The 26,985-nt window shown below is 45.0% G+C and overlaps 1 protein-coding gene across 1 annotated transcript in view; it reads right to left on the minus strand.

Moving 5' to 3' along the window:
- The window catches only part of slc9a6a (solute carrier family 9 member A6a), a 91,047-nt gene that overhangs the window by 50,705 nt on the left and 13,357 nt on the right, over window positions 1-26,985 (minus strand). The window contains exons 2-7 of the mRNA XM_072595649.1: window positions 18,065-18,264; window positions 17,670-17,747; window positions 17,306-17,382; window positions 16,323-16,435; window positions 11,565-11,670; window positions 4,176-4,317 (exon numbers count right to left, since the gene is read on the minus strand). Of these exons, the coding sequence (XP_072451750.1) occupies window positions 4,176-4,317; window positions 11,565-11,670; window positions 16,323-16,435; window positions 17,306-17,382; window positions 17,670-17,747; window positions 18,065-18,264 (716 nt within the window). The remainder of the gene's footprint in view (window positions 1-4,175; window positions 4,318-11,564; window positions 11,671-16,322; window positions 16,436-17,305; window positions 17,383-17,669; window positions 17,748-18,064; window positions 18,265-26,985) is intronic.

A 26,985-nucleotide genomic window follows, 5' to 3' on the forward strand; every position in this document is an offset into this window, starting at 1 on the left:
AATACTCCCTTACTTTGTGTCTTCTTCTAAAGTGAATTAGGCTTAAATTCCATCTGCCACTGATCTGTTCTTCTGAACAATCCATCTATATTTTCCTGTCACCTAAGACCTTCTTAATCACTGTCAACCACCCAGCCAATCTTTGTGTCATCCAGGAACTTACTGATCATACCCCTCCCACACTCTCATCTATATCATTTATATGGACCACAAACAATAAGGACCCAGTACTGATCCCGATGGTATACCATTACACACCGAGCTCCAGTCTCTCAGCCATCTACCATCACCCTCTGTCACCTGTCACTAAGCCAATCTTGGATCCATTTTGTCACGTTAGCCTGGGTCCCATGTGCTTTTATATTCTTTATCAGTCTCCCACATGGAGTCTTGTCAAAGGCTTTGCTGAAATCCACATGGACATCCTACTTTCATTTACACAACTGGTCATCTCCTCAAAAATGTAATCAAGTTTGTTAGGTATGACCTCACTCTGACAAAGCCATACTGACTAACCCTGGCCTTTCTAAATGGAGATTAACTTTCTCCTGCATTGTTGTCTCCCCCCTGTCACTGACGTGAGACTCATTGGTCTGTAGTTCCCTGTCTATCTCTAACACCCTTCTTGTAAAGTGGAACGACATTAGCTGTTCTCCAGTCATCTGGCACCTCTCCTCGGGCCAGACACAAATTAAACATTTGGGTCAGAGTTCTTGTAATTTCCTCCCTCATTTCCCATAGCAGCCTGGGAAACAATTCACCCAGACCATGGGGATTTGTTCTGTTTTAAACCCATCAAAACCTCCAATACCACCTCAAACATGTGAAGAGTGATGGAGATGTACTCTGTGATGAGGGAGCAAGACACACTCAGAGATCTCTTGAAGGACTCTGTTCTGTACAATGTATATACTGTCTGGAGCTTCATTCATTCCAAGCTCCAGTTAGAACCTTCCAGAAGAATTTCAAAGAAACTGTTCACATCTCACACATGGTCACTCTGCAGGTCCTGGAGTCTGCGCAGGTTACTAAATAAACATAAAGCTACAAATCTTCTCAAAACTTGCTAAGAACATAAAGGAACTTACATTTCATTGGCACCTCTCCCATTCTTAGAATTTCACAGACGGTTAAACATTGACACTGTCATAATTTAGAAAACGTGTGGCCATTTTGTGCACAAGATCCCACAAACAGTAAAGTCAAAATGCCGAGATAATCTGATCAATCCATTGACGAAGTGACACCAGCAAGTAATCCCAGACTAATTTTTCATTTAGACATTTAGGTGACATGCGTGCGGCTGGCTGGGCCAACTTTATTGCACATCCCTAACTGCCCCCTCGAGAAGGTGTGGGTGAGTTGCTTTATTGAACTGCTGCAGTCCATGTGCTGTTGGTTGATCTACAATGCTCTAAGGGAGAAAATTCCAAGATTTTGACTCAGTGACACTGAAGTAATGGTGATATATTTCCAAGTCAGGATGGTGAGTGATTTGGAAGGGAACTCGCAGTGAATATGTTCCCATGTATCTGCTGCCCTTGTCCTTCCAGGTGGAAGTGACCGTGGGTTTGGAAGGTGCTATCTGAGGATCTTTGGTGAATTTCTGCAGTGCATCTTATAGGTAGTACACACTGCTGCTATTGAGCATTGGTGGTGGAGGGAATGGATGTGATGCCAATCAAGTGGGCTGCTTTGTCCTGGATGGTGTCAAGCTTCTAGAAGGTTGTTGGAGCCACAACCATCCAGGCAAGAGGCGAGTATTCCATCACATTCCTTTACAGCACAGAGACAGACCTTTCAGTCCAACTCGTCCATGCCGACCAGATATCCTAATCTAATCTATTCTCATTTGCCAGCACTTGGCCCATAGCCCTCTAAACCTTTCCTCTATTCACATACCCATCTAGATGCCTAACTGTTGTAATTATACCAGTCGCCACCACTTCCTTGAGCAGCTCATCTCATACATGTGTGAAAAATTTATCCCTTAGGTCCCTTTAAGTCTAACCACTCTCACCCTAAACCTATGCCCTCTAGTTCTGGATTCCCCCACCCCAGGGAAAAGACCTTCACTATTCACCCTATCCATGCCCCTCATGATTTTATAAACCTCTATAAGGTCACCCCTCAACCTACGACACTCCAGGGAAAACAGCCCCAGCCTGTTCAGCCTCTCCCTATAGCTCAAATCCTCCAACCCTGGCAACATCCTTGTAAATCTTTACTGAACCCTTTCCAGTTTCACAAAATCCTAAAGCAGGGAGACCAGAATTGCACACAATATTCCAAAAGTGGCCAAACCAACATCCTGTACAGCTGCAACATGACCTCCCAACTCCTATATTCAATGCATTCTGCCTTGGGGATGGTAGAGGGGCTTTAGAGAGTTGGGAGGTAAGTTACTCGCCACAGTATTCCTAGCCTTTAACCTGCTCTTATAGCCATTGTACTTATGTGGTGAGTCTAGTTGAGTTTCTGGTCAATAGTAACCTCCGGAATGTTGGTAGTGGGCAATTCAGTGATGGTAACATTATTGAATGTCAAGTGGTGACAGTTAGATTCTTGTCTGTTAGAGATGGTTACTGCCTGGCACTTATGTGGCACATGGCTATTTGCCTCTAATCAGCCCAGCCTCAATTTTGTTGAATTTGAACATATTAAGTGTCTGAGGAGTTGTGAATGGTGCTGAACATTGTGCAATCATCAGCAAACATCACCACCTCTGGCCTCATGATGGAGGCAAGGTCACTGATGAAGCGGGTGAAGATGGTTGGGCCTAGGACACTACCCTGAGGAACTCCTGCAGAGATTCCTGGAACTGAGGTGACTGGCATTCAACAACCACGACCATCTTCCTATTTTCTAATTGGAGCTCGAAACGAACAGATAGTATACACATTGCACAGAACAGAGTCCACCAAGGGATCTCGGAGTGTGTCTTACTCCCTCCCTCACCACACGGTGCATCTTCCTCACTCTCACAGGGCTGAGGAGGTATTGGAGGTTTTGATTCCAACCAGCAGAAAGGTAGCCTCCAATTCCAACTGATTCCAGTTTTGCCAGGACTCCAGGATGCCATACTTATGGCATGTCAAGGACTGTCACTCTCACCTCACTTATGGAATCTAACTCTTTTGTCGATTTGAACCAATGTTATGATGACAGAACAAAATCCTGGTAGTTAGAACATAGGAAAGTACAGAACAGAACAGGCCCTTCAGCCCACAATGTTGTGCCAAGGATTATTCCTAATCTAAAACAAAATAAACTAACCTACGCACCCCTCAATTCACTGCTGTCTATGTGCATGTCCAGCAGTCGCTAAAATGTCCCCAATGACTCTGCTTCCACCACCACAGCTGGCAATGCATTCACAACTCTTTGCATAAAGAACCTACCTCGGACGTCTCCTTTATATTTCCTCCTAATATCTTACAACTATGACCCCTTGAGGCAGTCAGTCCTGCCTTGGGGAAAAGTCTCCGGCTATTGACTCTATCCATGCCTCTCATTACCTATACTCTCTAGTAGCATCATGCATGCTCCTACACCCTGATGTCTGCAGCAGTTCAAGGCAATTAAGGATAGCAGTAATGAATACACAAAATGCAGGCTTAGTCTTGTAGCAATGTCCTCTAGGACCCAACCAGTTTGAACAGTAGTACTGCTGTCGAGGCATTCTTTATAATGGACACTGAAATTCCCACCCAGAGTACACTTTCAGCCCTTGCCACCCTCACTGCTTCTTTCAAATGTTGTTCTACATGGAGAAGCATCAATTCATCAGCCGAGGGAGATGGCACATGGTAATCAGCAGGAGGTTTCCTTGTCCATGTTTAATCTGCTGCCATGAAACTTCATGGGGTCCAGAGTCAATGTTGAGCCCTCCCGCCCGACTGTAACCTACTGTACAGCCACTTCTGCTGGGTCATACCCGGGGATAGTGATGGTGGTGTCTAGGACAGTGCCTGTAGAGTATGGGTATAAGTGTGTCAGGCTGCTGCTTCACTAGTCTGTGAGACAGCTCTCCCAATATCGGCACTAGCCCCCAGATGTTATTGAGGATGAGTTTCAGATCCAATTAGTCTTTCCCTGAGTAACAGCAGAATCTGTACTCAAGGCCATTGTTCAGACAGGGGAAGCCTATATGGAGAATTGAAACTGAAGGATATCAGAGCAGTAACCACACCCGTGGCTGATCCCAGAGCAAATGATCCACTGAATATTCCAAGAAATAATCCAAATGACTTGAACATGGCAGCCACGTCAAAGTTGTGAGCATTAACTCCTTCAGGCTGATAGGCCACAATTGACCTAATGGAACAGAGATTCCAGTTAGACAATGTACACCAAACCAAACGTCAAACAACACTCAGTTCATACACAGCACAGATCTCAAAACTTGCAAAATCAAGAAAATCCACTTCCACCCATAAACTTGTAGGTCCTCCAACAGCCCGGCACTCCCTCAGCACTGACCTTCTGACAGTCCAGTACTCCCTCAGTACTGACTCTTTGACAGTGTGGCACTCCCTCAGCACTGATCCTCCGACAGTGTGGCACTCCCTCAGCGCTGACCCCCTGACAGTGCGGCACTCCCCTAATACTGACCCTCCGACAGTGCGTGCTCTCTCAGTACTGACCCTCTGACAGTGTGGCACTCCCTCCGCACTGACCCTATGACAGTACAACGTCCCCTCAGCACTGATCCTCTGACACTGCAGTGCTCCCTCAGCACTGACCCTGTGACAGTGTGGCGCTCCCTCAGCACTGACCCTCAGACAGTGCAGTATCAATGTTCAGAGTGGCCATTTGGCCTATCGAATTAATGTGACTAGTTGAATAATTGCAGAATCACAGAAGTGATCCGACACAGATGAAAGCCATTCAGCCATTGATGCCTGCACTGGCTCTCCCACAAGCACCATGACTTAGTGCTATCTTCCTGCCTTTTCCCCATTCCCAAACACATCATTTCTGTTTAAATAATCTAATCCCTCTATGAAATCCCTCCATTGAACCTGCCTCCACCACATTTCCTGGTAGTGCATTTCAGACCATAACTACTCGCTGGGTGAAAAAGGTTTCTTTCTTACATCACAATTCCGATCTTTCCAGATCACTTTAAATCAGTGCCCTCTCATTCTTGATCCTTTTCTGAGCATCAGCAATTTTTCCCCGATCTGTTCTATCCAGCCCACACTGGATTTCTAAAACCTCTCTCAGATCTAGTTCAGTTTGAGATAAAGCCCTCTGACATCTGCTGATTTGAACCCCTCAGTTACCCAGTCAGAAACAATCCCCTCAGGGTGGGAGAGAGAACTACAAACACAGGACACACCAGGACATCTGACATTTGCAAATCACGTCATCCATTATTGCCATCTTCAGGGACTGTCCATTTAAATGACCTTGGAAAGGCAGCGTTATTCTTTATTTATTCATTGCGTGGGATATGGGTGTTGCTAGCTGGTCAGCATTTATTGCCTGTCCCCAATTGCCCCCCTTGAGAAGGTGGGGTGAGCTGTCTTCTTCAACCGCTGCAATCCCTGTGCTGTAGGTTCACCCATAATTCCCTCAGGGAGAGAATTATAGGATTTTGACCCAACGACACTGAAGGAACGGTGATATATTTCCAAGTCAGGATATATCAGGAAGGGAACTTGCAGAAGGTGGTGTTCCCATGTATCTGCTGCCCTTGTCCTTCTTCATGGAAGTGGTCGTTAGGGTAAGATAAAGACAGCAACAAACAAGAACCTTCACCCTGGTTTGAGTCAAGGCTTTGGTGACTGAAATTTGCAGAAAACAGATGATAAGGTATTTGGAAGATTATCCCATGAGAAACAACTCTTGTTTAATACAGAGAGTTTGTATTAACCACACACAGGCACCTTACCGAACCTCATGGCACAATCAATTATTCCATACACTGACTCTCAACCTCCAGAACTCTCAGTACCATGTGATGTGTCCGTTTTAAACTTGAAATGTTGTTTTGGAGTAGTTTGGTTGGTTTTGAGATGACGTTCAGATTCCAGGAGACCAGTTCTCACTGAGTAAAGCTCAATACCCACTTCTGAACCAGAGAAAAAGTCTGGACCCAACCAGACCCAAAAAGTCTGATGGTCACTGATCCTATCATTAGGGTAAAGGAGATGGAAAAACGGGGACAGACCAGAATTCAAATTAGATGTGAACTGCAGAGTAGCAAATCGCAGCTCAATCTTCACAGGGTACTTTGGGATCTTTGAAGAGAATCTTCACCTGAAGATGTAGGCACAAGCACATGTACATTCTGGTTAATAACCACAAGTACAGCACCCAGGTACACTGTGCTCCCTTATCTGGAGACTATATCACTTTCCTGCTTTTACTTTAGGTTGAGTTAATTTCCCAGGTATGGAATAATACACTAAACAAAAATGCAGAAAGAATAATATGCACTGAAAAGTCAGAAAAGGAAACCTGAGTAGCAACTGCATTTTACAAATTCCCAGAATTTTGAAAAGTCAGTCTATATATAATGGTTAGGTTGTTGTCTGTACAAAATATTACACGTTCATTTATACAATTATCTGAATGTATGTAAACTGTGCTTTGTGCATGTAAATAATACAAATTAGGGTATGCTTATATATACAAACATGAAATATTCAAAAATGTAAGTGCATATAATGCTGCAAATATTAAATTTGTACACATAAATATTACACAAATAGATAATTATATATTCATGCAGTTGCATATTCATGTAAATATGACAATTGCAAGCACACTATATTCATGTATGCTAGTATCTTTTCATTGATGCAATTGCTACTAAGAGTTTAGACAACGATAGTTTACTCCACATCCAGTGGGCTCTGCACACATGTTTATAGTTTACTCCAACCCTGTGCTGTTGGACAGTCGAGTGCCAATGGAATCAGGTGCTGCATTTTTCCCATAACAATTAAGAATTCTGTAAACAGATTATAATTATTATGTTTAAATATATTTAAAGAGTGAAAGTAATTTAGTGAAAGAAAGGGGTTCATTTTAAACTCCATGGTACGAGTTTTACCAGAGGATAATTAATAAGGCTGAATGATGCTGATGTCCATTACTGAACTTCTGGCTTTTTACACACACCAATCAAACCAGGAACAAAAGCACTATCACACTGATCCTCCCAACAACAGACAACCTTCCATTCTAAGGTAACTCCTGTTCAAAAGCATACTGAAGAACATGAAAAATAGTAGGACACAACCACTCGGCCCATCGAACCTGCCTCACCATTTAATACTATCACAGCGGATCTTTAGGCTTCAACTTCCCTTTCCCGCCCACTCACTGTTTCCCTGAATTCCCAGAGACCAATTACCTGTCTTTCCCAGCCTGAAATATATTTAACTGTGAAGCATCCACAATTTCCAAGGAGACAGTTCCTAAGATGCACAACTCCCTGACTGAAGGCATTGCTCATTACCTCAGTCCACAATGGTCAGCCCCTTCCCCAGAGATATTTCCTGCCAACCCTATTTTGCAGATTCTAACAGAGATGGTGTGTTGAACTGAATATTTTCATGGACGGTGTGAGACAGAAGCTTGGGAAGATGGGATTTTTCATTAATATCTGGTAGAGGATCATTCTGTTCACTCTGTCAAGTGCTGTTGTGAGATCCACAAAAACAAGCCACAGTGTTTGCTGCTCTCTGCACCTCACTCAAAGCTGGGGTATATCATGTCTCATGTTGACCTGCCTGTACTGAATCCACATTGTACCTCTGAGTATATTCTGTTGGCTAGTTTCTGGGACCTGTTATAGTGAATTTGGCGAGGACATCCCAGTGTGGCTGAGGAGTGAGATGCCCTGGTAATTCTGGCAGTCTCCTCTGTTGCTTTGTTGGCGTATTGTGGTTTGCAGCACACATTTTCTGTGGGGTAGAACCTTCTCTCCAGCAGAGCAGAAAGTAGTTATTGAGATGTGGTCCCAAGTGAGGCTTTCCATACTTGAGAAGTTCAGTCGGTATCCTGGGTTTTCCTAGTGCTTTGTTGTGAGATGTTATCATTGAATCTTATCGTTTCTGTGTTTCAGCAGCAGCAGCTTGAAGGGCAGGAACTTGGACCAGGGGCCTGTCGGGAATGGTGAGTCACTGATTTGAACCTTTAAAAACTTACCACGATCAGAGGATTAGATAGGGTAGACAGTGAGAGTCTTTTTCCTAGGATGATGATGTCAGCTTGTATGAGGGGGGGCATAATTACACATTGAGGGGTGATAGATTTAAGACAGATGTCAGAGGCAAGTTCTTTGCTCAGAGAGTGGTAAGGGTGTGGAATGCTCTACCTGCTAAAGTAGTTAACTCAGCCACATTAGGGAGATTTAAACAATCCTTAGATAAGCACATGGATGATGATGGGATAGTGTAGGAGGATGAGCTGAGACTAGTTCACAGGTTGGCGCAACATCGAGGGCCGAAGGGCCTGTTCTGCGCTGTATTGTTCTATGTTCTATGACTATGTTCTGAAGGGATGCCTGGGACCTAATGCTATGAGGAACAGGATCAGTATACTTTCTAATTGGTTCAGGGATGTTACAACATACCTCTAAAGCAGGTGGGACTTGAACCTGGACCTTCTGGCTCAGAGGTAGAAACACTACCATTGCACCACAAGAGTCCCGAAAGAATGAATATATTAATGAAGAGTGAACTTACTGGGTGTGAATTGTTTGGATAAATATGGGACGCTAGTGATTAGAGGGGGTGAGTTGTATGGGGTGTGGTTAACTGAAATAAAGCTCTTGCTTATTGGCTTGATTTCTCTTTAAATCCGGTGATCTTTTGGGATTCAATTAGGGTGTCAAAGGCCTTTTTAAGCTCTGAGTAATGAGGGTTCTGCATCAAACTTGTAATGCTAGAAGCACATCGAGTACAGACAGAAATATCCATCTCATGTGAGTAATACTCAAGCGTAGTCTGTACCGAGTGGGAGATTTACTTTTTCCTTTGAGTCAATACTTTCCCATCTGCATATTTTGAAGGGGTAACTTTAATGATGGGTCCCAGGACTTTTTTGATACTGTTGTGACGTTTGTCATCATCCCTCGTACATGGAATGTTGGAGTGAAGAAGGGAACTGAGAAGTGAGTGACTAATATCAGACTCCGCACTGTGATAGGTACGGGTGTGAAGAATGTTGGACAGATCACATCTTCCGGTAATTATCAGGTCAACTGGTGCTAGAGGCCAAAAGCATGTATGACACTGTGACACTTTATGCCAATGTCTGTCTGAGATGGAGGTGTTGGTAACACAGAGTCCATGCTGTGCTCAAAGGCAGTTGCTGTCCATTTTCTTTCATCTTGATTGATTGATTTCTTGTTGTCACATGTACCGAGATACATTGAAAAGTATTCCTTGCATGCTATACAGGCAGATTGTACCGTACAAATTGCATCAGGACAGCAGGGCAGAGCACAGAATAGTGTTACAGCCACAGAAAATGTGCAAAGAGAGAGAGAGCTAGAGAGATCAGAATCGACATTTGAGATGTCTATTCTAAATTCTGATAACAGTGAGAAAGAAGCTGCTCTTGAATCTATTTGTACATGCATTCAAACTTCTATATCTTCTGCCTGACGGAAGGGGGTGGATGACAATATAACCAGGGAGGGAGGGGTCTTTGATTATGTTTGTTGTTTTCCCAAGGCAGTGGGAAATATAGTTGGAGTCAAGGGATGTAAGGCCGGTTGCCAACACCATGAAGACAGAGACAAAAAAACTGCAGATGTTGGAATCCAAGGTAGACAAGCAGGAGGCTGGAAGAACACAGCAAGCCAGCAGCAGAAGGCGGTGGAGAAGTCGATGTTTTGGGTGTAATTCTTCTTCAGGACTCAAGGGTTATAACCAAAACATCGACTTCTCCACCACCTTCCGTTGCCTGGCTTAGTGTGTTCTTCCAGCCTCTTGCTTGTCTACCATGAAGTGGAACTCCATCAGATTCAACTCATGTTAAAGTTTTTTGTCCTTAATGCAGATGTTCTAGATTATCAAGAGCTTTTGTCTTCAGCATTAACATATGACTTTGATGAATAAGTGAAAATGATGGTGACAAAACCTCCATCCATTAGCAGACAGAAGTTACATGGTGTTCAGAAATGAGAACAGGCATCTCAATGACTGACATCAATCAGTTGATATTCAGTAATCAGTATCAGTAATATGAATCACTGTTCATATTCACCCTGCTCACCTGGACTTTGGTCATGCCATCGGATTTCTAATATTAATGTCATCATCACCAGGCCTCTAGCTCACAGTCGAAGAACACTGTTCCATTATATTGTCCATTGGCTATAAGTCCTCATTCATTCCAGGATTCACAGACCTGACATTCCAGCTCCCAAACTGCACAATCTTTGCACTTTGCTTCTTGGGTACTGACTAGCCAATCGCTGTCAAGATAGGATTCCAAAACTATTCCCACCCATCTTAAAGTTCAGCTTCTGCAAAACTCGCAAACATCTTTAACATTGAAACAAGTAACAACCGAGCTACTCGTTCTCATAGGCACATTTTAGCAACTTCCCACATTGAACAGCTATTGTGGGCTGCTCTAGGAAATGGTGATTTTTGTAGGAAAAAAAAGTGATGATTCGGTTGCCTTTGAAGATGTTTGATCTGGAGCCCATTTATTTGATGCTCAGCTAGATCATACTGGGATTTCCCAAGTGCCTTCTTCCACTCTGATAATACCTGTCCAGGGGCAGGAGCAGAGGTTACACCTCACACATGGGACTTCTCTGCCAACTCCGAGCCCAGGGAACCAGAAACAAAGCATCCAGGAGCTCCAGCAAGTGCCTTGCAGTGGAATACTCCAGGATGTCTTCAGCTAGTGACTACGCAATATATTGGAATAGAAGAGCAGGAGAAGTCCTTTCAGCCCTTCAAACCTGTAATATGACAGAATAATCAGGCCAGCACTGTAGATGGGAGGGTGACCAGCAGGAATATCAAATGTCAGCAGTTTACTATCACGTGTTAATGCAGATGTTGAAGTGACTCAAGCAGCATGTGGTGGCTCTGACTTTTCATTAGCTAGGTTCAAAACCATCCCAGAAATGAGGGGAAAGGTCATGCTATGTGTTGCAGATTGTCAACATGAAATAAGTTCTCAAGCTTTAGCCCAGTGCCAAGTTGTGATATTGGCAGCACAGAGCTCAGAGGGTTGATGGTGTGGGGAGAAACTGCTGACTAACAGCTTCTACCCTAGGATGTGTGAGGCTGGATATTGGTTCAATGGACAAGAAGCTTCAGTCCTTATCTAACATACTGTGGGAGGCTGCAAATACTGGCATCCCATTGCCCAGCTCAAAACTGACTGAATGGTTGAGATACTGTGACAATAACTGCAAAATCAAACTTTCTTAAAAAATTGCATAAGAGAAATGAAAAATCCAAATCTTCATTTGTCTCTTAGTGCTAGGCACCAACAAGAATTAATCAACTGTCGTTTTAATGTGACCAACAGAGAATTTGTCTCTTATTTTATAGTCAGCTCCAGGAAATACTTACGAAGATAGGACAATGGCGACAGCATCATTGAGAACACTTTCCCCAAACAGCAGGGCGTACAGATCCACATCAGCCTGTAGCTCGTTAAATATTGTGAGCACAGTCACTGCAAAAGGACAGATCTCATTAATAAACCCTCCCAGTAGAACATCCACGCTTACTCCCCTCTGACAGTCTAACTTTCTGGAAACACAGCCACCACCAGGGGGAGAGAGAGGGCAGGGGGAGAGTTTGGTGGGGGTGGGGGAGACAGAGGGAGGACGTGGGGAGACCGAAAGGGCGAGAGACACGAGGCAACACCAGACAGTTTTCCCCAGCTTGGGGGGGGTGGGGGGGGGGGGGTGGGACTGGATATTTCGAAACTGAACACAATCCCACTCAGAAGAGGCCGTTATGCCATTCAGTTTCCATTCAGTACTCTTCCCTGGTAAATATGAAAATGTTTCCACAAGCACATTTTCCTTTGGAAAGCTCCTAATGGATCTTTTTGCAATGTGCTCCACATCACAGTTCACTGATAAAAGAAACTCTCCCCATCTCCTTTTACACATTACCTTCAGGTGATGTCACTCTGGTTACCATACCTCCCGATGCTGAAACAGCTTCTCCTTCCTCATTTTATTAAATTCCATCATGTTTCTGGAAAATCCCCATTAAGTCTACTCTTAACCTTCTCTGTCCTAAGGAGAACAATCCCAGCTTCTCCACATTGACTTGAGGGTTAAATCTGGAACCACCTGGTTAACTCTCCGTGTCAGGCACAATACTAGGAGGAGGCCATTTGCCCCATCATATCTGTGCTGTTGACAAAGCTCTGATTACACTGATCCCACTTTCCAACTTTTGGCCTGTAGTTTGGAGGCCATGGAAATGCATGTGAGTATCTAATTATTACTTTAATGTTACACAAGTTCCTGATTCAACTGTCCTTTCAGGCATTGAGTTCCAGGCTTGCACAAGCCTCTGCAAGAAAATATTTCTCCTCAACTCTCTTAGTTTTCTATCTCTTATCTATGCCCCTGGTAAGTCTGACAATGCTGTCACTTTCAGACTTTATCTTGCCTTTTAAAGTCCTTGATAGGAGAAAATCTAAAAATCCCAGAAACCCTAATCTGAGAGAGCTGCCACATTCCAACGTGAAAAAAAAACCAAAGCTTCACAAATTGTTTACTTTCTTAGAGACAGCTCAATACCTCTGCCTTACAACCTTTGTTTAAAAAAAAGAGAAGTGATTGCTGGGCCTCTTGCTGAGATATTTGTATCATCGATAGTCACAGGTGAGGTGTCGGAAGACTGGAGGTTGGCAAACGTGGTGTCACTGTTTAAGAAGGGTGGTAAGGACAAGCCAGGGAACTATAGACCAGTGAGCCTGACCTTGGTGGTGGGCAAGTTGTTGGAGGGAATCCTGAGGGACAGGATGTACATGTATTTGGAAAGGCAAGGACTGATTCGGGATAGTCAACATGGCTTTGTGTGTGGGAAATCATGTCTCACAAACTTGATTGAGTTTTTTGAAGAAGTAACAAAGAGAATGGATGAGGGCAGAGCAGCAGACTTGATTTATATGGACTTCATGGGAGACTGATTAGCAAGGTTAGATCTCACGGAGTACAGGGAGAACTAGCCATTTGGACACAGAACTGGCTCAAAGGGAGAAGACAGAGGGTGGTGGTGGAGGGTTGTTTTTCAGACAGGAGGCCTGTGACCAGTGGAGTGCCACAAGGATCAGTGCTGGTCCATCTACTTTTTGTCATTCACATAGATGATTTGGATGTGAGCATAAGAGGTACAGTTAGTAAGTTTGCAAATTACACCAAAATTGGAGGTGTAGTGGATAGCAAAGAGGGTTACCTCAGATTACAACAGGACCTTGACCAGATGGGAAAATGGGCTGAGAAGTGGCAGATGGAGTTTAATTTAGATAAATGCGGGGTGCCGCATTTTGGGAAAGCAAATCTTAGCAGGACTTATACACTTAATGGTAAGGTCTTAGGTAGTGCTGCTGAACAAAGAGACCTTGAAGTGCAGGTGCATAGTTCCTTGAAAGTGGAGTCACAGGTAGATAGAATAGTGAAGGCGGCGTTTGGTATGCTTTCCTTTATTGGTCACAGTACTGAGTACAGGAGTTGGGAGGTCATGTTGCAGCTGTACAGGACATTGGTTAGGCCACTGTTGGAAGACTGCATGCAATTCTGGTCTCCTTCCTATCGGAAAGATGTTGTGAAACTTGAAAGGGTACAGAAAAGATTTACAAGGATGTTGCCAGGGTTGGAGGATTTGAGCTATAGGGAGAGGCTGAACAGGCTGGGGCTGTTTTCCCTGGAGCGTTGGAGGCTGAGGGATGACCTTATAGAGGTTTACAAAATTGTGATAGGATAGATAGGCAAAGTCTTTTCCCTGGGGTCAGGGAGTCCAGAAGTAGAGGGCATAGGTTTAGTGTGAGAGGGGAAAGATATAAAAGAGACCTAAGGGGCAACGTTTTCACACAGAGGGTGGTACGTGTATGGAATGAGCTGCCAGAGGATGTGGTGGAGGCTGATACAATTGCAACATTTAAGAGGCATTTAGATGGGTATATGAATAGGAAGGGTTTGGAGGGATATGGGCCAGGTGTTGGCAGGTGGGACTAGATTGGGTTTGGATGTCTGGTCGGCATGGATTGGGTTGGAACGAAGGGTCTGTTTCCATGCTGTACATCTCTATGACTCTAATTTCTCCACTGAGGTTAAACTGAGTGGCTTGTAATTTACTGGCCTATTCCTTCCTCCCTTTCTTAATAATGGGATAATGTTTGCAGATTTTCAGCACTTCACTTGTGGCCAGAGAGGATTTGAAAACTACTGACAAATGTCCCTGATGTCTCCTCCTTTGCCTGTCTCACCTACCTGGTATATACTTCAGCCACACCTGTGGATTTATCACTTTCTAAACTGCTAAACCACTGGTACCTCCTCTCTCTATGTTAATTTCTTCTAATCTCCCACATACCCTCACCAAAACCTCGACATTCTTGGACACAATACTTAAGTTGAGGATGAACCAATGTTTTATGAAGGTTCACCACAATATCCTTCCTTTTGCTTTTTAATTATCTATTCACAAAGCCCAGACTACCCCTGTACTTTTCTGAAATAGAAGAAAGTCAAAGATCTGGCAGTGTATCTGAAGCAGCCAGACCTGATGAGTTTTTCCAGCATTTGCTGTCTTTTTTCAGATCATAAGCATCCACAGTATTTAGTTTTTGTTTTGTTCTGATATTACCTGTGATTTGGTGAAGCTGCAAACCATCTCAGCAGTGGCTACAAGAGCAGGTCAGAGACTAGGAATACTGCAGCAGGTAACTCACCTTCTGACTCCCCAAAGCCTGTTCACCATCTACAAGGCACATGTCAGGAGTGAGATGGAATACTCCCCACTTGCCTGGATGGGTGCAGCTCCAACAACATTCAAGAAGTTCGACACCATCCAGGACAACGCAGCCCACTTGTTTGGCATCACATCCACAAACATTCACTCCCTCCACCACCGATGCTCGCTAGCAGCAGTCTGTACTATAAATAAGATGCACTGCAAGAATTCACCAAGACAGCACTTTCCAAACCCATGACCATTTCTATCTGGAAGGACAAGGGCAGCAGATACATGGGAACACCACTCCCTGCAAGTTCTCCTCCAAACCACTCACCACCCTGACTTGGAAATATATCGCTGTTCCTCACTGTCACTGGGTCAAAATCCTGGAATTCCCTGCCTAAGAGCATTGTGGGTCTACTTCCAGCACATAGACTGAAGTGGTTCAAGAAAGCAGCTAACCACCACCTTCCCAAGGGCAAGTAGGCATGGACAATAAATATTGGCCCAGCCAGTGACACCCATGTCTCACAAGTGAATAAAAAGGAAGAGATTATTGTAAAACTGTAACCAGTTCACTAATGTCCTACCGAATGAAACTTACTTACCTGCCTGCTCTACATGTGACTCCACTCCAACACTTGCAATAAAGATGGTTTTCTCAACTAGGACTGGGTGATAAATGCCAACCTTGCCAATGGGATTCACATCACTGAATAAACCTTGTTAAAAACCAATATATCTATGCTCTCAATGAGGCATAGGTAGGTCCATGAGACACCTATCACCTGCCACAGTCTGAATTAGAATCCCTACTGTGTGGGAATAGGCCCTTCGGCCCAACAAGTCCACAACAACCCTCTGAAGAGCATCCCACCCAGACTCATTCCCCTAGATTTACCCCTGACTAATGCAACTAACCTACACATCCCTGAACAGTATGGACAATTTAGCATGGCCAATTCACCTAACCTCCACATCTTTGGATTGTGGGAGGGAACCGGAGCACTCAGAGGAAACCCACGCAGACACTGGGAGAATGTGCAAACTCCACACAGACAGTCACCTGAGGCTGGAATTGAACTGGGGTCCCTGGCACTGTGAGGCAGCAGTGCTAACCACTGAGCCATCGTGCTACCCCAAAATCCTTCAGCCTCCCATAGCCTCCCATCGCCACCCACTCACCCCCTCCTTCCCATCGCCACCCACTCACCCCCTCCTTCCCATTGCCACCCACTCACCCCCTCCCCCTCTCTCTCATCTCCATTGACGCACCCCTCCTGTTTCCCTGTCTCTTCCTCAATGTCACTTCCCTGCTTCCTCTTTCCCTCACACCCCACCTCCTCCACCTGCCCTATCTTGTGTCCAGTGGGAAGCCTTTCCGGTCAATGAGTCATTTTCACGTACCTGGGTCAGTCGCAGAAATAAAAGCCCCAAATAACAGGCAATCGGTGAAATAAAAGTCCCTGCTCAGTTGACCAATCAGAGCCATCAGCTTGACACAGCCATACATAATCAGCCTATTGGAAGAGAGAAGCAGCTGTGAATTCACTCTGGGCAGTGATTGGGCAGATGGAGTTAGCTCAGTTTGGGCAAAGTCAGTGTGTAGGAACAGAACGGGATATCCTGGGGTTGTCTCACACACAGGCCAGGACTAGGATAACCCCCACCTCTGTCCCTGTCACATTCCCCTCACCTCCCAAACGGTAAAGGGCCAGGGGGACACAACCTGACTATACATTTCCAAACTGCAAAAAAACCCTCATCCTCATTCCCTCCCTGATGATTTACCCCAAGACGGTAACTCTCTGTTCTAGACCCCAGTAATGGGTTAAAAAACCTTCAGTGTTCACCCTATCAAGCCCTTTCATAAGCATGCACACCTGAATTCCCTCTCATTCTTCTAAACCCCAGAGAATATGGACCCAATTTGGTCTGTCCTTCAGAAAAAGACAACCACCCCAGCCCAGAGTTCACATGCAATACAGGGAGATCATTCCATAGACATGGAGAAAGCACTGCACTGTATTCCACTTCCTTATTCTGGTGGGCACTTCAACTCTGTACAGTAAAAGACACAATTGCATTTGCCTTCCTGACATTCTGTGATTACTAAGAAAACTGAAACCAAAATAAAAGGTCTTTGTTTGTCAACTGATGTAACCAAATATTTTGGAAGTGAGATAGGAAATGAAGGCAGCAATATTTTGTCTGAACCATTGATAGGTCCTTAATGAACAGGAAGGGTGTATGTTCTGCCCTCTATTGGCCAACATGTTTGGCTGCATATGAAACATTCTGACACATTCTCACAATGAAGAGGAAAATTTTCTGAGGATATGAATGGTTAGAATTGTGAACATGCAGATTAAAGTGTTGTTAATACTCACCCAATGACAGTGCAGGAGATGGCAGTCCCAATGAAAGCATACGCCAAAATGGAACCCAAGTTTCGGAAGAAATGTCGCTGTAAACACAAACAGTTATAAATTTCCCAACGCACTGAATCCAAACAGATCTTTGAGGAGCAGGAACTTAAAACTTGACATTCACCCTCAAAAATATCACTATCAGCACTGAATATCCCAAATGCCATAGGATCTGGCTCTAGGATCAGACTGAGAGATGTTGGAACTGTGGCTGAAGGCAATGTTACCGTTAATAGATACATCCACTCTAACAGACATTTAACTAAGCTACTGAAAAATTCATCAGTCACTCTGATAAATATCCCAATTCAAAGACTTCACTCACCCGTTTGAGACTGTAACCAGCGTAGAATATAATGGGTGGGAGCAAAATGTTAAAGAACACCTCAGGGTCAAAAGTCACCTGTATATTGGAATGGAGAGAATAGAGTTAAAACCCAGACTGGCAAAGTGAGGCAGGGTGTTATCTTGGGTCTTTCTCTGCCCTCTCCCCACCCAGCTAATTCCATCTCATCACCCACCTTAATCCTAATACCCCATCTCCCTCTCCCCATTTCTCACTCACTGCACCCTCAAGCCCATTCCTCTCCCTTGCCCCAACCACACCACTCTCACTCCCTACCCCTCCTATTTCTCTCAACCAAAAAGCCCACCCCCATCGTTCTCCCCCAAAGGTCCCGGATTTCTCCAATCAGTGTCAGAACAAATGGGTAGTTTTACCTTTTGCAGCATCTCATTATTTTCCACGTTATTTATGTCTTTGGGGTTGATTTCACTTTTCAGTGTGTATTCATAAAACCTCCCACTGACATTAATTAATAATGTAGAAGGGCTGTCTTCCAGCTCACAGCTCAGGGTCACGTTACTGACATCTGCTGGAACATGGATCCCATATCGGAGAACAACTCCAACCAACAGCCCTGCCAAACAGGCAAAGAGACAGGTTAGACAGAGAACTGCACACACCACTGACTTTCCAAAATCTTTCTTACAGTTTCAAACTTAGCAGCAAAACTCAACTTCAATTTCTCATGTCAATGTCAAGCTCATTTATATCACTAAAAAAAAATCAAGAGATTCAATCCCTGATCCCTGAACACTCCATCAGACAGGTTAGGAGAGTGGGCAAAAAAGTGGCAGTTGAAGTACAATGTGGGAGAGTGTGAGGTCATGCACCTTGGTAGGAAGAATAGAAACATAGACTATTTTCTAAATGGGGAGAAAATTCAGAAATCTCAAGTGCAAAGGGACTTGGGAGTTCTTATCCAGGTTTCTCTTATGGTAAGCTTGCAGCTTGGGTCAGTAGTTAGGAAGGCAAATACAATGATGGCATTCACCTTGAGAGGACTAGAATATAAAAGCAGAAATGTATTTCTGAGTCTTTATAAGGCTCTGGTCAGACCACATTTGGAATAATGTGAGCTATTTTGGGCCCCATACCTCAGGAAAGATGTATTTGCCATGGAGTAGGTCCAGAGGAGGTTTAGGAGAATGATCCCAGGAGTGAAAGGCTTAACATATGACAACTCTTGGACTACACACGATGGAATTTAGAAGGATGGGGGTGGGGGTGGAGGGGAAGAATCAATTGAAACATACAGAATACTGAACAGCCTGGACAGAGTGCATATTGGGAAGATATTTCCATTAGTAAGAGAGACTAGGAGCCAAGGACACAGCCTTCGAGATAAGGGAAAACCTTTTCGAACGGAGATAAGGAGTAACTTCTTCAACCAGAGAGCGGTGAATCTGTGGAATTGCCACAGAAGGCTGTAGAGGCCAGGTCATTGAGTATAATTAAAACAGAGATAGATAGGTTCTTCATTGTCAAGGGGATCAAAGGTTATGGGGGAGAAAGTGAGAAAATGGGTTTGAATGACAGAGCAGACTCGATGGGCCAAATGGCCTAATTTCTGCTTCTATGTCTTATGGTCTAATGATTCCTTGATTAGTAGGGGAACAGGGGTTACCAGGAGAATGGGAGTGAGAAACCTATCAGCCATGAATGAATGTGGGACAGGCTCAATGGGCTGAATGGCCTGATTCTGCTCCTATATCTTATGGTCCTATGCTGTGGATGGTGACAGTTCTACCATTAACAAGACAGAAGTCCAAAGTTTGATGAATCTTTTCTACTTGCTTGGATGGGTAAAGCTCCAAGAACACAAAACCTTGGCTGGAGGTGAACCTACACAGGGTGTACTGCTGGGCTCCATTGCCTTGCTGAAAGATACTGCACATCTGTGTTACCTTTCAGTGACCCATGGGCAAGGACACCCAGGACCCTTTGGAGATCACAGTTCCCAACCTCATTATTTAAGAAATACTCTGCATTTGTGTTTTTCATAGCAAAGTGGATGTTATTTTCCATCCAATGTGCTCTTCCTCCCTCACTCAGAAACTGTTCAAGAAAGGGAATAGCGATAATCCTGAGAATCTCAAACAAGTCAGTCTTGCATCTGTGGTGGGCAAAGTATTGGAGAGGGTTCTGAGAGACAGGATTTATGACTACTTGGAAAACCATAGTTTGATTAGAGATAGTCAGCATGGTTTTGTGAGGGGCAGGTCATGCCTCACACACCTTATAGAATCGTTTGAGGATGTGACAAAACACATTGATGACGGTAGAGCGGTGGATGTGGTATATATGGATTTTAACAAGGCATTTGATAAGGTTCCCCATGGTAGGCTCATTCAGAAAGTAAAGAGGCTTGGGATACAGGGAAACCTGTCTGTCTGGACACAGAATTGGCTGACCCATAGAACAGGAGAGTGGTCATAGATAGAAAATATTCAGCCTGGAGCTCAGTGACAAGTGGTGATCCGCAGAGATCAGTTCTGGGACCTCTGCTCTTTGTGATTTCTATAAATGACTTGGATGAGGAAGTGGAAGGGTGGGTTACTAAGTTTGCCGATGACATGAAGGTTGGTGGAGTGGTGGATAGTGTGGAGGGCTGTTGTAGGTTGCAGTGGGGCAATGACAGGATCAGAACTGGGCTGACAAATAGAGTTCAACCTGGAAAAGTGTGAAGTGATTAATTTTGCAAGGTTGAATTTGAATGCAGATTACAGTATGGGTATCTGTTCTTCTTGAATATCCGTTATTCAAATAGAATGGGCACCCAATAAACACAGTCCATCGATTTAAACGGTTAGACTCACCTTCCCAGAAGTCCTTCGCTCCTCCCTCGCACCTCTCGGCAATTTCTCAACAACAAACCTAAGTAAGTACATACAACGCACCCAGAAACTTTAGCCACATTACCATATATCAAAGCCATCTCTGAAATGACTTCCAGATTACTTAGACCTCTCGGCATCATGGCAGCCCACAAACCTACCAACACCCTTAAACAGCAGCTGATGAACCTAAAGGTCCCTACACAAACAACCAGCAAAATTAATGTCATTTATAAAATACCGTGCAAGGACTGTAACAAACAGGCAGAAAACTATCCACCAGGATACATAAACATCAACTAGCCACAAAAAAGACATGACGCTCTCTCACTATTATCCTTACATACAGATGAGGAAGGACACCACTTTGACTGGGACAATACATCCATCCTAAGACAAGCCAAACAGAGAGAGACACGAGAATTCTCAGAAGCACGGCATTCCAACCAGAACTCTGTCAACAAACACGTTGACTTGGACTCCATTTACCACCTTCTGAGGAAAAGAACGAGAAATGATATCACCCACCATAAGAAATCTAAACACATAAATAAAAAGTAGGACATAACACCAGCTCTTCACTGGAGACACACTGATGACGTTACCTAGTATGGTGACAAAATATCTGAAAATAAACCTTCCAGCTCAGCAAGCAAACTTACATCCAGAACGTCAACCTGAGCTACACATCTTCTCAAAAATTGCGACATACCTTTCATTTTACTATCATCCATGTGCCTATCCATGAGTCGCTTAAATGTCCCTAATACATCTGACTCCACCACCACTGCTGGCAGTGCATTCCATACACCCACCACTCTCTGTGTAAAGAACCTACCTCTGACATCTCCCCTAAACCTTCCTCCAATCACCTTAAAATTATGCCCCCTTGTGACAGTTATTTCTGCCTTGGGAAAAACTCCCTGACGATTCACTCTATCTATGCCTCTCATCATCTTGTCCATCTCTATCAAGTCACGTCTCATCCTTCTTCACTCCAATGAGAAAAGCTCTAGCTCACTCAACCTTTCTTCTTTAGACATGCCCTCCAGTCCAGGCAGCATCCTGGTAAATCTCACATGCACTCTCTTGAAAGCTTTCACATCCTTCCTATACTGAGGCGACCAGAACTGAACACAGTATTCAGAGTGTGGTCTAACCAGGGCTCCACAGAGCTGCAGCATAACCTCGCAACTCAAACTCAATCCCTCTGCTTATGAAAGAATACATATGATGTGTTGGCTTAACAACCCTATCAAACTTGGGTGGCAACTTTGAAGGATCTATGGACACGGACCCCAAGATCCCTCTGTTCCTCCAGACTACCAAGAATCCTGCCTTTAACCCTGTATTCCTCCATTCCTCCGTGTCTTTTACCTTCCCCTCTAATCCTTTTGAAACATCTAAACCCTGAAACATCCAACAACCACTCCTGACCCTGTGATATCCAAGTCTCCACAATGGCCACAGCATCATAGTTCCAAGTACTGATCCATGCTCTAAGTTCATCACCCTTCTTTCTGGTACTTCTTGCATTAAAATAGACACACATAACCCATCACACTGACTGCACCTTAAGCAAAGTCAGTGTGGGAAATATTGCAGACCCTTTGGAGAATGCTGCATGTTCCTGGGACAGAATACAGGCCATTTTGGATTTGGTGCTCGGCAATGAGCCAGGACAGGTGTCCGATCTCGTGGTGGGAGAACACTTTGGTGACAGTGATCACAACTGTCTCACATTTAGCATAGCCTTGGAGAGGGAAAGGAGCAGTTACCAAAGGAAGATATTTAATTGGGGAAAAGGAAATTATGATGCTATCAGACAGGAATTGGGAAGTACAGACCGGGAGCAATTGTTCCACAGAAAGGAGACATGTGGAGACTGTTTAAGGAGCGGTTGTTGTGAGTGATGCACAAATTTGCTCCTCTGAGACAGGTAAGAAGGGGTAAGATTAAGGAACCTTGGATGAAAAGAACTTCTCGTCAAAAGAAAGAAGTAAGGTGGAGGAAGTAAGGATCTAGCACAGCTTTAGAGGATTACAGGCTTGCTAGAAAGGAACTGAGAAACAGACTGAGGAGAGACAGGAGGAGACACAAAAAAGGCTTGGCAGGAAGGATTAGGGAGAACCCAAAGGCATTTTACTCCTACGTGAGGAATAAGAGAATGATCAGGAAGAAGGTAGGGCTGGTCAGGGATAGCATAGGGAACTTGTGCGTGGAGTCTGAACAGATAGGGGAAGCTCTAAATGGGTTTTTTGCTTCGGTTTTCACCAAGGAAAGGGACCTTGTTGTGAATGAGAGAACATTGAGGAGCTGGGAAACAGCCTTGACCAAATCAAGATTGATGAAGTTGATGTGCTGGAAATTTTGGAAAACATTAAGATTGATAAGTCCCCAGGGACAGACCAGATTTAACTAGGTAAAAACAATAACTGCAGATGCTGGAAACCAAATTCTGGTTTAGTTGTGCTAGAAGAGCACAGCAGTTCAGGCAGCATCCAACGAGCAGCGAAATCGACGTTTCGGGCAAAAACCCTTCATCAGGAATAAAGGCAGTGAGCTTGAAGTGTGGAGAGATAAGCTAGAGGAGGGTGGGGGTGGGGAGAGAGTAGCATAGAGTACAATAGGTGAGTGGGGGAGGGGATGAAGGTGATAGGTCAGGGAGGAGAGGGTGGAGTGGATAGGTGGAAAAGGAGATAGGCAGGTCGAACAAGTCAAGGAGACAGTGCTGAGCTGGAAGTTTGAAACTAGGATGAGGTGGGGGAAGGGGAAATGAGGCAGAGGAAATGACCTGGGAGTTGCAGTGGGAGAGGGACTCCCTGAGATTCTTGTAGAGAGAGGAGGAAAACTTCTTCAAGGCAGGCATCCTTGCAAGAGGATTCGCAGTCGGGTTAAAATCCAGACCAAAGGTGTAGCCATGGGCACACGTATGGGCCCCAGCTATGCCTGTCTCTTTGTTGGCTATGTAGAACAGTTGATCTTCCGTAATTACACCGGCACCACTCCCCACCTCTTCCTCCACTACATTGATGACTGCATTGGCGCCACCTCGTGCTCCCGCGAGGAGGTTGAGCAATTCATCAACTTCACCAACACATTCCACCCTGACCTTAAATTTACCTGGACCATCTCTGACACCTCCCTCCCCTTCCTGGACCTCTCCATCTGCATTAGTGACGACCGACTTGACACTGACATTTTTATAAACCGACCGACTCCCACAGCTACCTGGATTACACCTCTTCCCATCCTATCTCTTGCAAAAATGCCATCCCGTATTCCCAATTTCTCCGCCTCTGCCGTATCTGCTCCCAGGAGGACCAGTTCCACCATAGAACACACCAGATGGCCTCCTTCTTTAGAGACCGCAATTTCCCTTCCCACGTGGTTAAAGATGCCCTCCAACGCATCTCGTCCATATCCCGCACCTCTGCCCTCAAACCCCACCCCTCCAACCATAACAAGGACAGAACGCCCCTGGTGCTCACCTTCCACCCTACAAACCTTCGCATCAACCAAATCATCCGCCAACATTTCCGCCACCTCCAAACAGACCCCACCACCAGGGATATATTTCCCTCCCCACCCCTTTCCGCCTTCCGCAAAGACCGTTCCCTCCGTGACTACCTGGTCAGGTCCACACCCCCCTACGACCCACCCTCCCATTCTGGCACTTTCCCCTGCCACCGCAGGAACTGTAAAACCTGTGCCCACACCTCCTCCCTCACCTCTATCCAAGGCCCTAAAGGAGCCTTCCACATCCATCAAAGTTTTACCTGCACATCCACTAATATCATTTATTGTATCCGTTGCTCCCGATGTGGTCTCCTCTACATTGGGGAGACTGGGCGCCTCCTAGCAGAGCGCTTTAGGGAACACCTCCGAGACACCTGCACCAATCAACCAAACCGCCCCGTGGCCCAACATTTCAACTCCCCCTCCCACTCTGCTGAGGACATGGAGGTCCTGGGCCTCCTTCACCGCCGCTCCCTCACCACCAGACGCCTGGAGGAAGAACGCCTCATCTTCCGCCTCGGAACACTTCAACCCCAGGGCATCAATGTGGACTTCAACAGCGTCCTCATTTCCCCTTCCCCCACCTCACCCCAGTTCCAAACTTCCAGCTCAGCACTGTCTCCTTGACTTGTCCGGACTTGTCCTACCTGCCTATCTTCTTTTCCACCTATCCACTCCACCCTCTCCTCCTTGACCTATCACCTTCATCCCCTCCCCCACTCACCCATTGTACTCTATGCTACTTTCTCCCCACCCCCACCCTCCTCTAGCTTATCTCTCCACGCTTCAGGCTCACTGCCTTTATTCCTGATGAAGGGCTTTTGCCCGAAACGTCGATTTCGCTGCTCGTTGGATGCTGCCTGAACTGCTGTGCTCTTCCAGCACCACTAATCCAGACCAGATTTATCCTAGGCTGCTCCCGGAAGCAAGAAAGGAGGTTGCTAAGCCGCTGGTGAAGATCTTTGCTTCCTCACTCTCCACAGGAGTCATATTGGAGGATTGGAAGGAGACAAATGTTGTTACTCTTTTCAAGAAGGATAATAGGGAAATCTCTGGCAATTACAGACCAGTCAGTCTTATGTCTGTGGTCAGCAAAGTTTTGGAAAGAATTCTCAAGATTAGGATTTATGAGTATTTGGAAAAGCATAGAGTGATTAAAGGCAGTCAGCATGGCTTTGTGAGGGGCAGGTCATGCCTCACAAATCTTATTGAGTTCTTTGAGGAGGTGACAAGACAGGTCAATGAAGGTCGAGCAGTGCATCTGGTGTATGGACTTCAGCAAGGCATTTAATAAGGTTCCCCATGGTAGGCTCATTCATAAAGCCAGGACGTATGGGATACAGGGAGATATGGTTGTCTGGATTCAGAATTGGCTGGCTGACAGAAGGCAGAGAGTGGTTGTAGATGGAAAGTATTCTGCCTGGAGGTCTGTGTTGAGTGGGGTCCCGCGGGGCTCTGTTCTTGGGACTCTGCTCTTTGTAGTTTTTATAAATGACATGGATGAGGAGGTTGAGGGGTGTGTTAGTAAATTTGCAGATGACACAAAGGTATTGAGGGCTGCAGCACGACATAAACAGGATGCAGAGCTGGGCTGAGAAATGGCAGATGGAGTTCAACCTGGATAAATGTGAAGTGATGCATTTTGGAAGGTCAAACTTGAATGCGGAATATAGGATTAAAGACAGGATTCTTGGCAGTGTGGAGGAACAGTGGGATCTGGGTGTTCAAGTGCATAGATCCCTCAAAGTTGACACCCAGATACAGAGGCTTTGGAGAGGGTGCAAAGAAGGTTTACCAGGATGCTGCCTGGACTGGAGGGCTTGTCTTATGAAGAAAGGTTGAATAAGCTCGGACGTTTCTCTCTGGAGAGAAGGAGGAAGAGAGGAGACCTGATCGAGGTGTGCAAAGGAATGAGAGGCATGGATAGAGTCAGTAGCCAGAGACTTTTCCCCAGGGCAGGATTGACTGACACGAGGGGTAATAGTTTTAAGATATTAGGAGAAAGGTATAGAGGAGACGTCAGAGGTAGGTTCTTTACGCAGGGAGTTGCGAATGCATGGAATGCGTTGCCAGTGGTGGTGGTGGAAGCAGAGTCATTGGGGACATTTAAGCGACTGCTGGACATGCACATGGATATTAGTGAATTGAGGGATGTGTAGGTTAAGTTATTTTATTTCACATTAGGATTAACCCTCGGTGCAACATTTGGGCCGCAGGGCCTGTTTTGTGCTGTACTTTTCTATGTTCTATATTCCATGAATCTGTCTATTGGGTTTGTGCAGCAAGTGCTTTGTGCCAACACTAGGGACAGGGATGATCCAATTCCAACACAATCAACAGGACTGTCAAACATCATTCAAAAGAAAAATCCTTTTACAAATAATTACTTTGAATTGTTTCTGGGTGCTTGTGTTCCCTCAGTTCCAAAACGATTCTGAGGTAACCCTCTTCGCTGTCCACTACACCTCCAATTTTGGTGTCATCTGCAAACTTACTAACTGTACCTCTTATGCTCGCATCCAAATCATTTATATAAAATGACAAAAAGTAGAGGGCCCAGCACTGATCCTTGTGGCACTCCACTGGTCACAGGCCTCCAGTCTGAAAAACAACCCTCCACCACCACCCTCTGTCTTCTACCTTTGAGCCAGTTCTGTATCCAAATGGCTAGTTCTCCCTGTATTCCATGAGATCTAATCTTGCTAATCAGTCTCCCATGGGGAACCTTGTTGAACGCCTTACTGAAGTCCATGTAGATCACATCTACTGCTCTGCCCTCATCAATTCTCTTTGTTACTTCCTCAAAAAACTCAATCACATTTGTGAGACATGATTTCCCACGCATAAAGCCATGTTGACTATCCCTAATCAGTCCTTGCCTTTCCAAATACATGTACAGCCTGTCCCTCAGGACTCCCTCCAACAACTTGCCCACCACCAAC

This window comes from Chiloscyllium punctatum, chromosome 25 (assembly GCF_047496795.1).
Source record: "Chiloscyllium punctatum isolate Juve2018m chromosome 25, sChiPun1.3, whole genome shotgun sequence".
NCBI classification, from domain to species: Eukaryota; Metazoa; Chordata; class Chondrichthyes; order Orectolobiformes; family Hemiscylliidae; genus Chiloscyllium; species Chiloscyllium punctatum.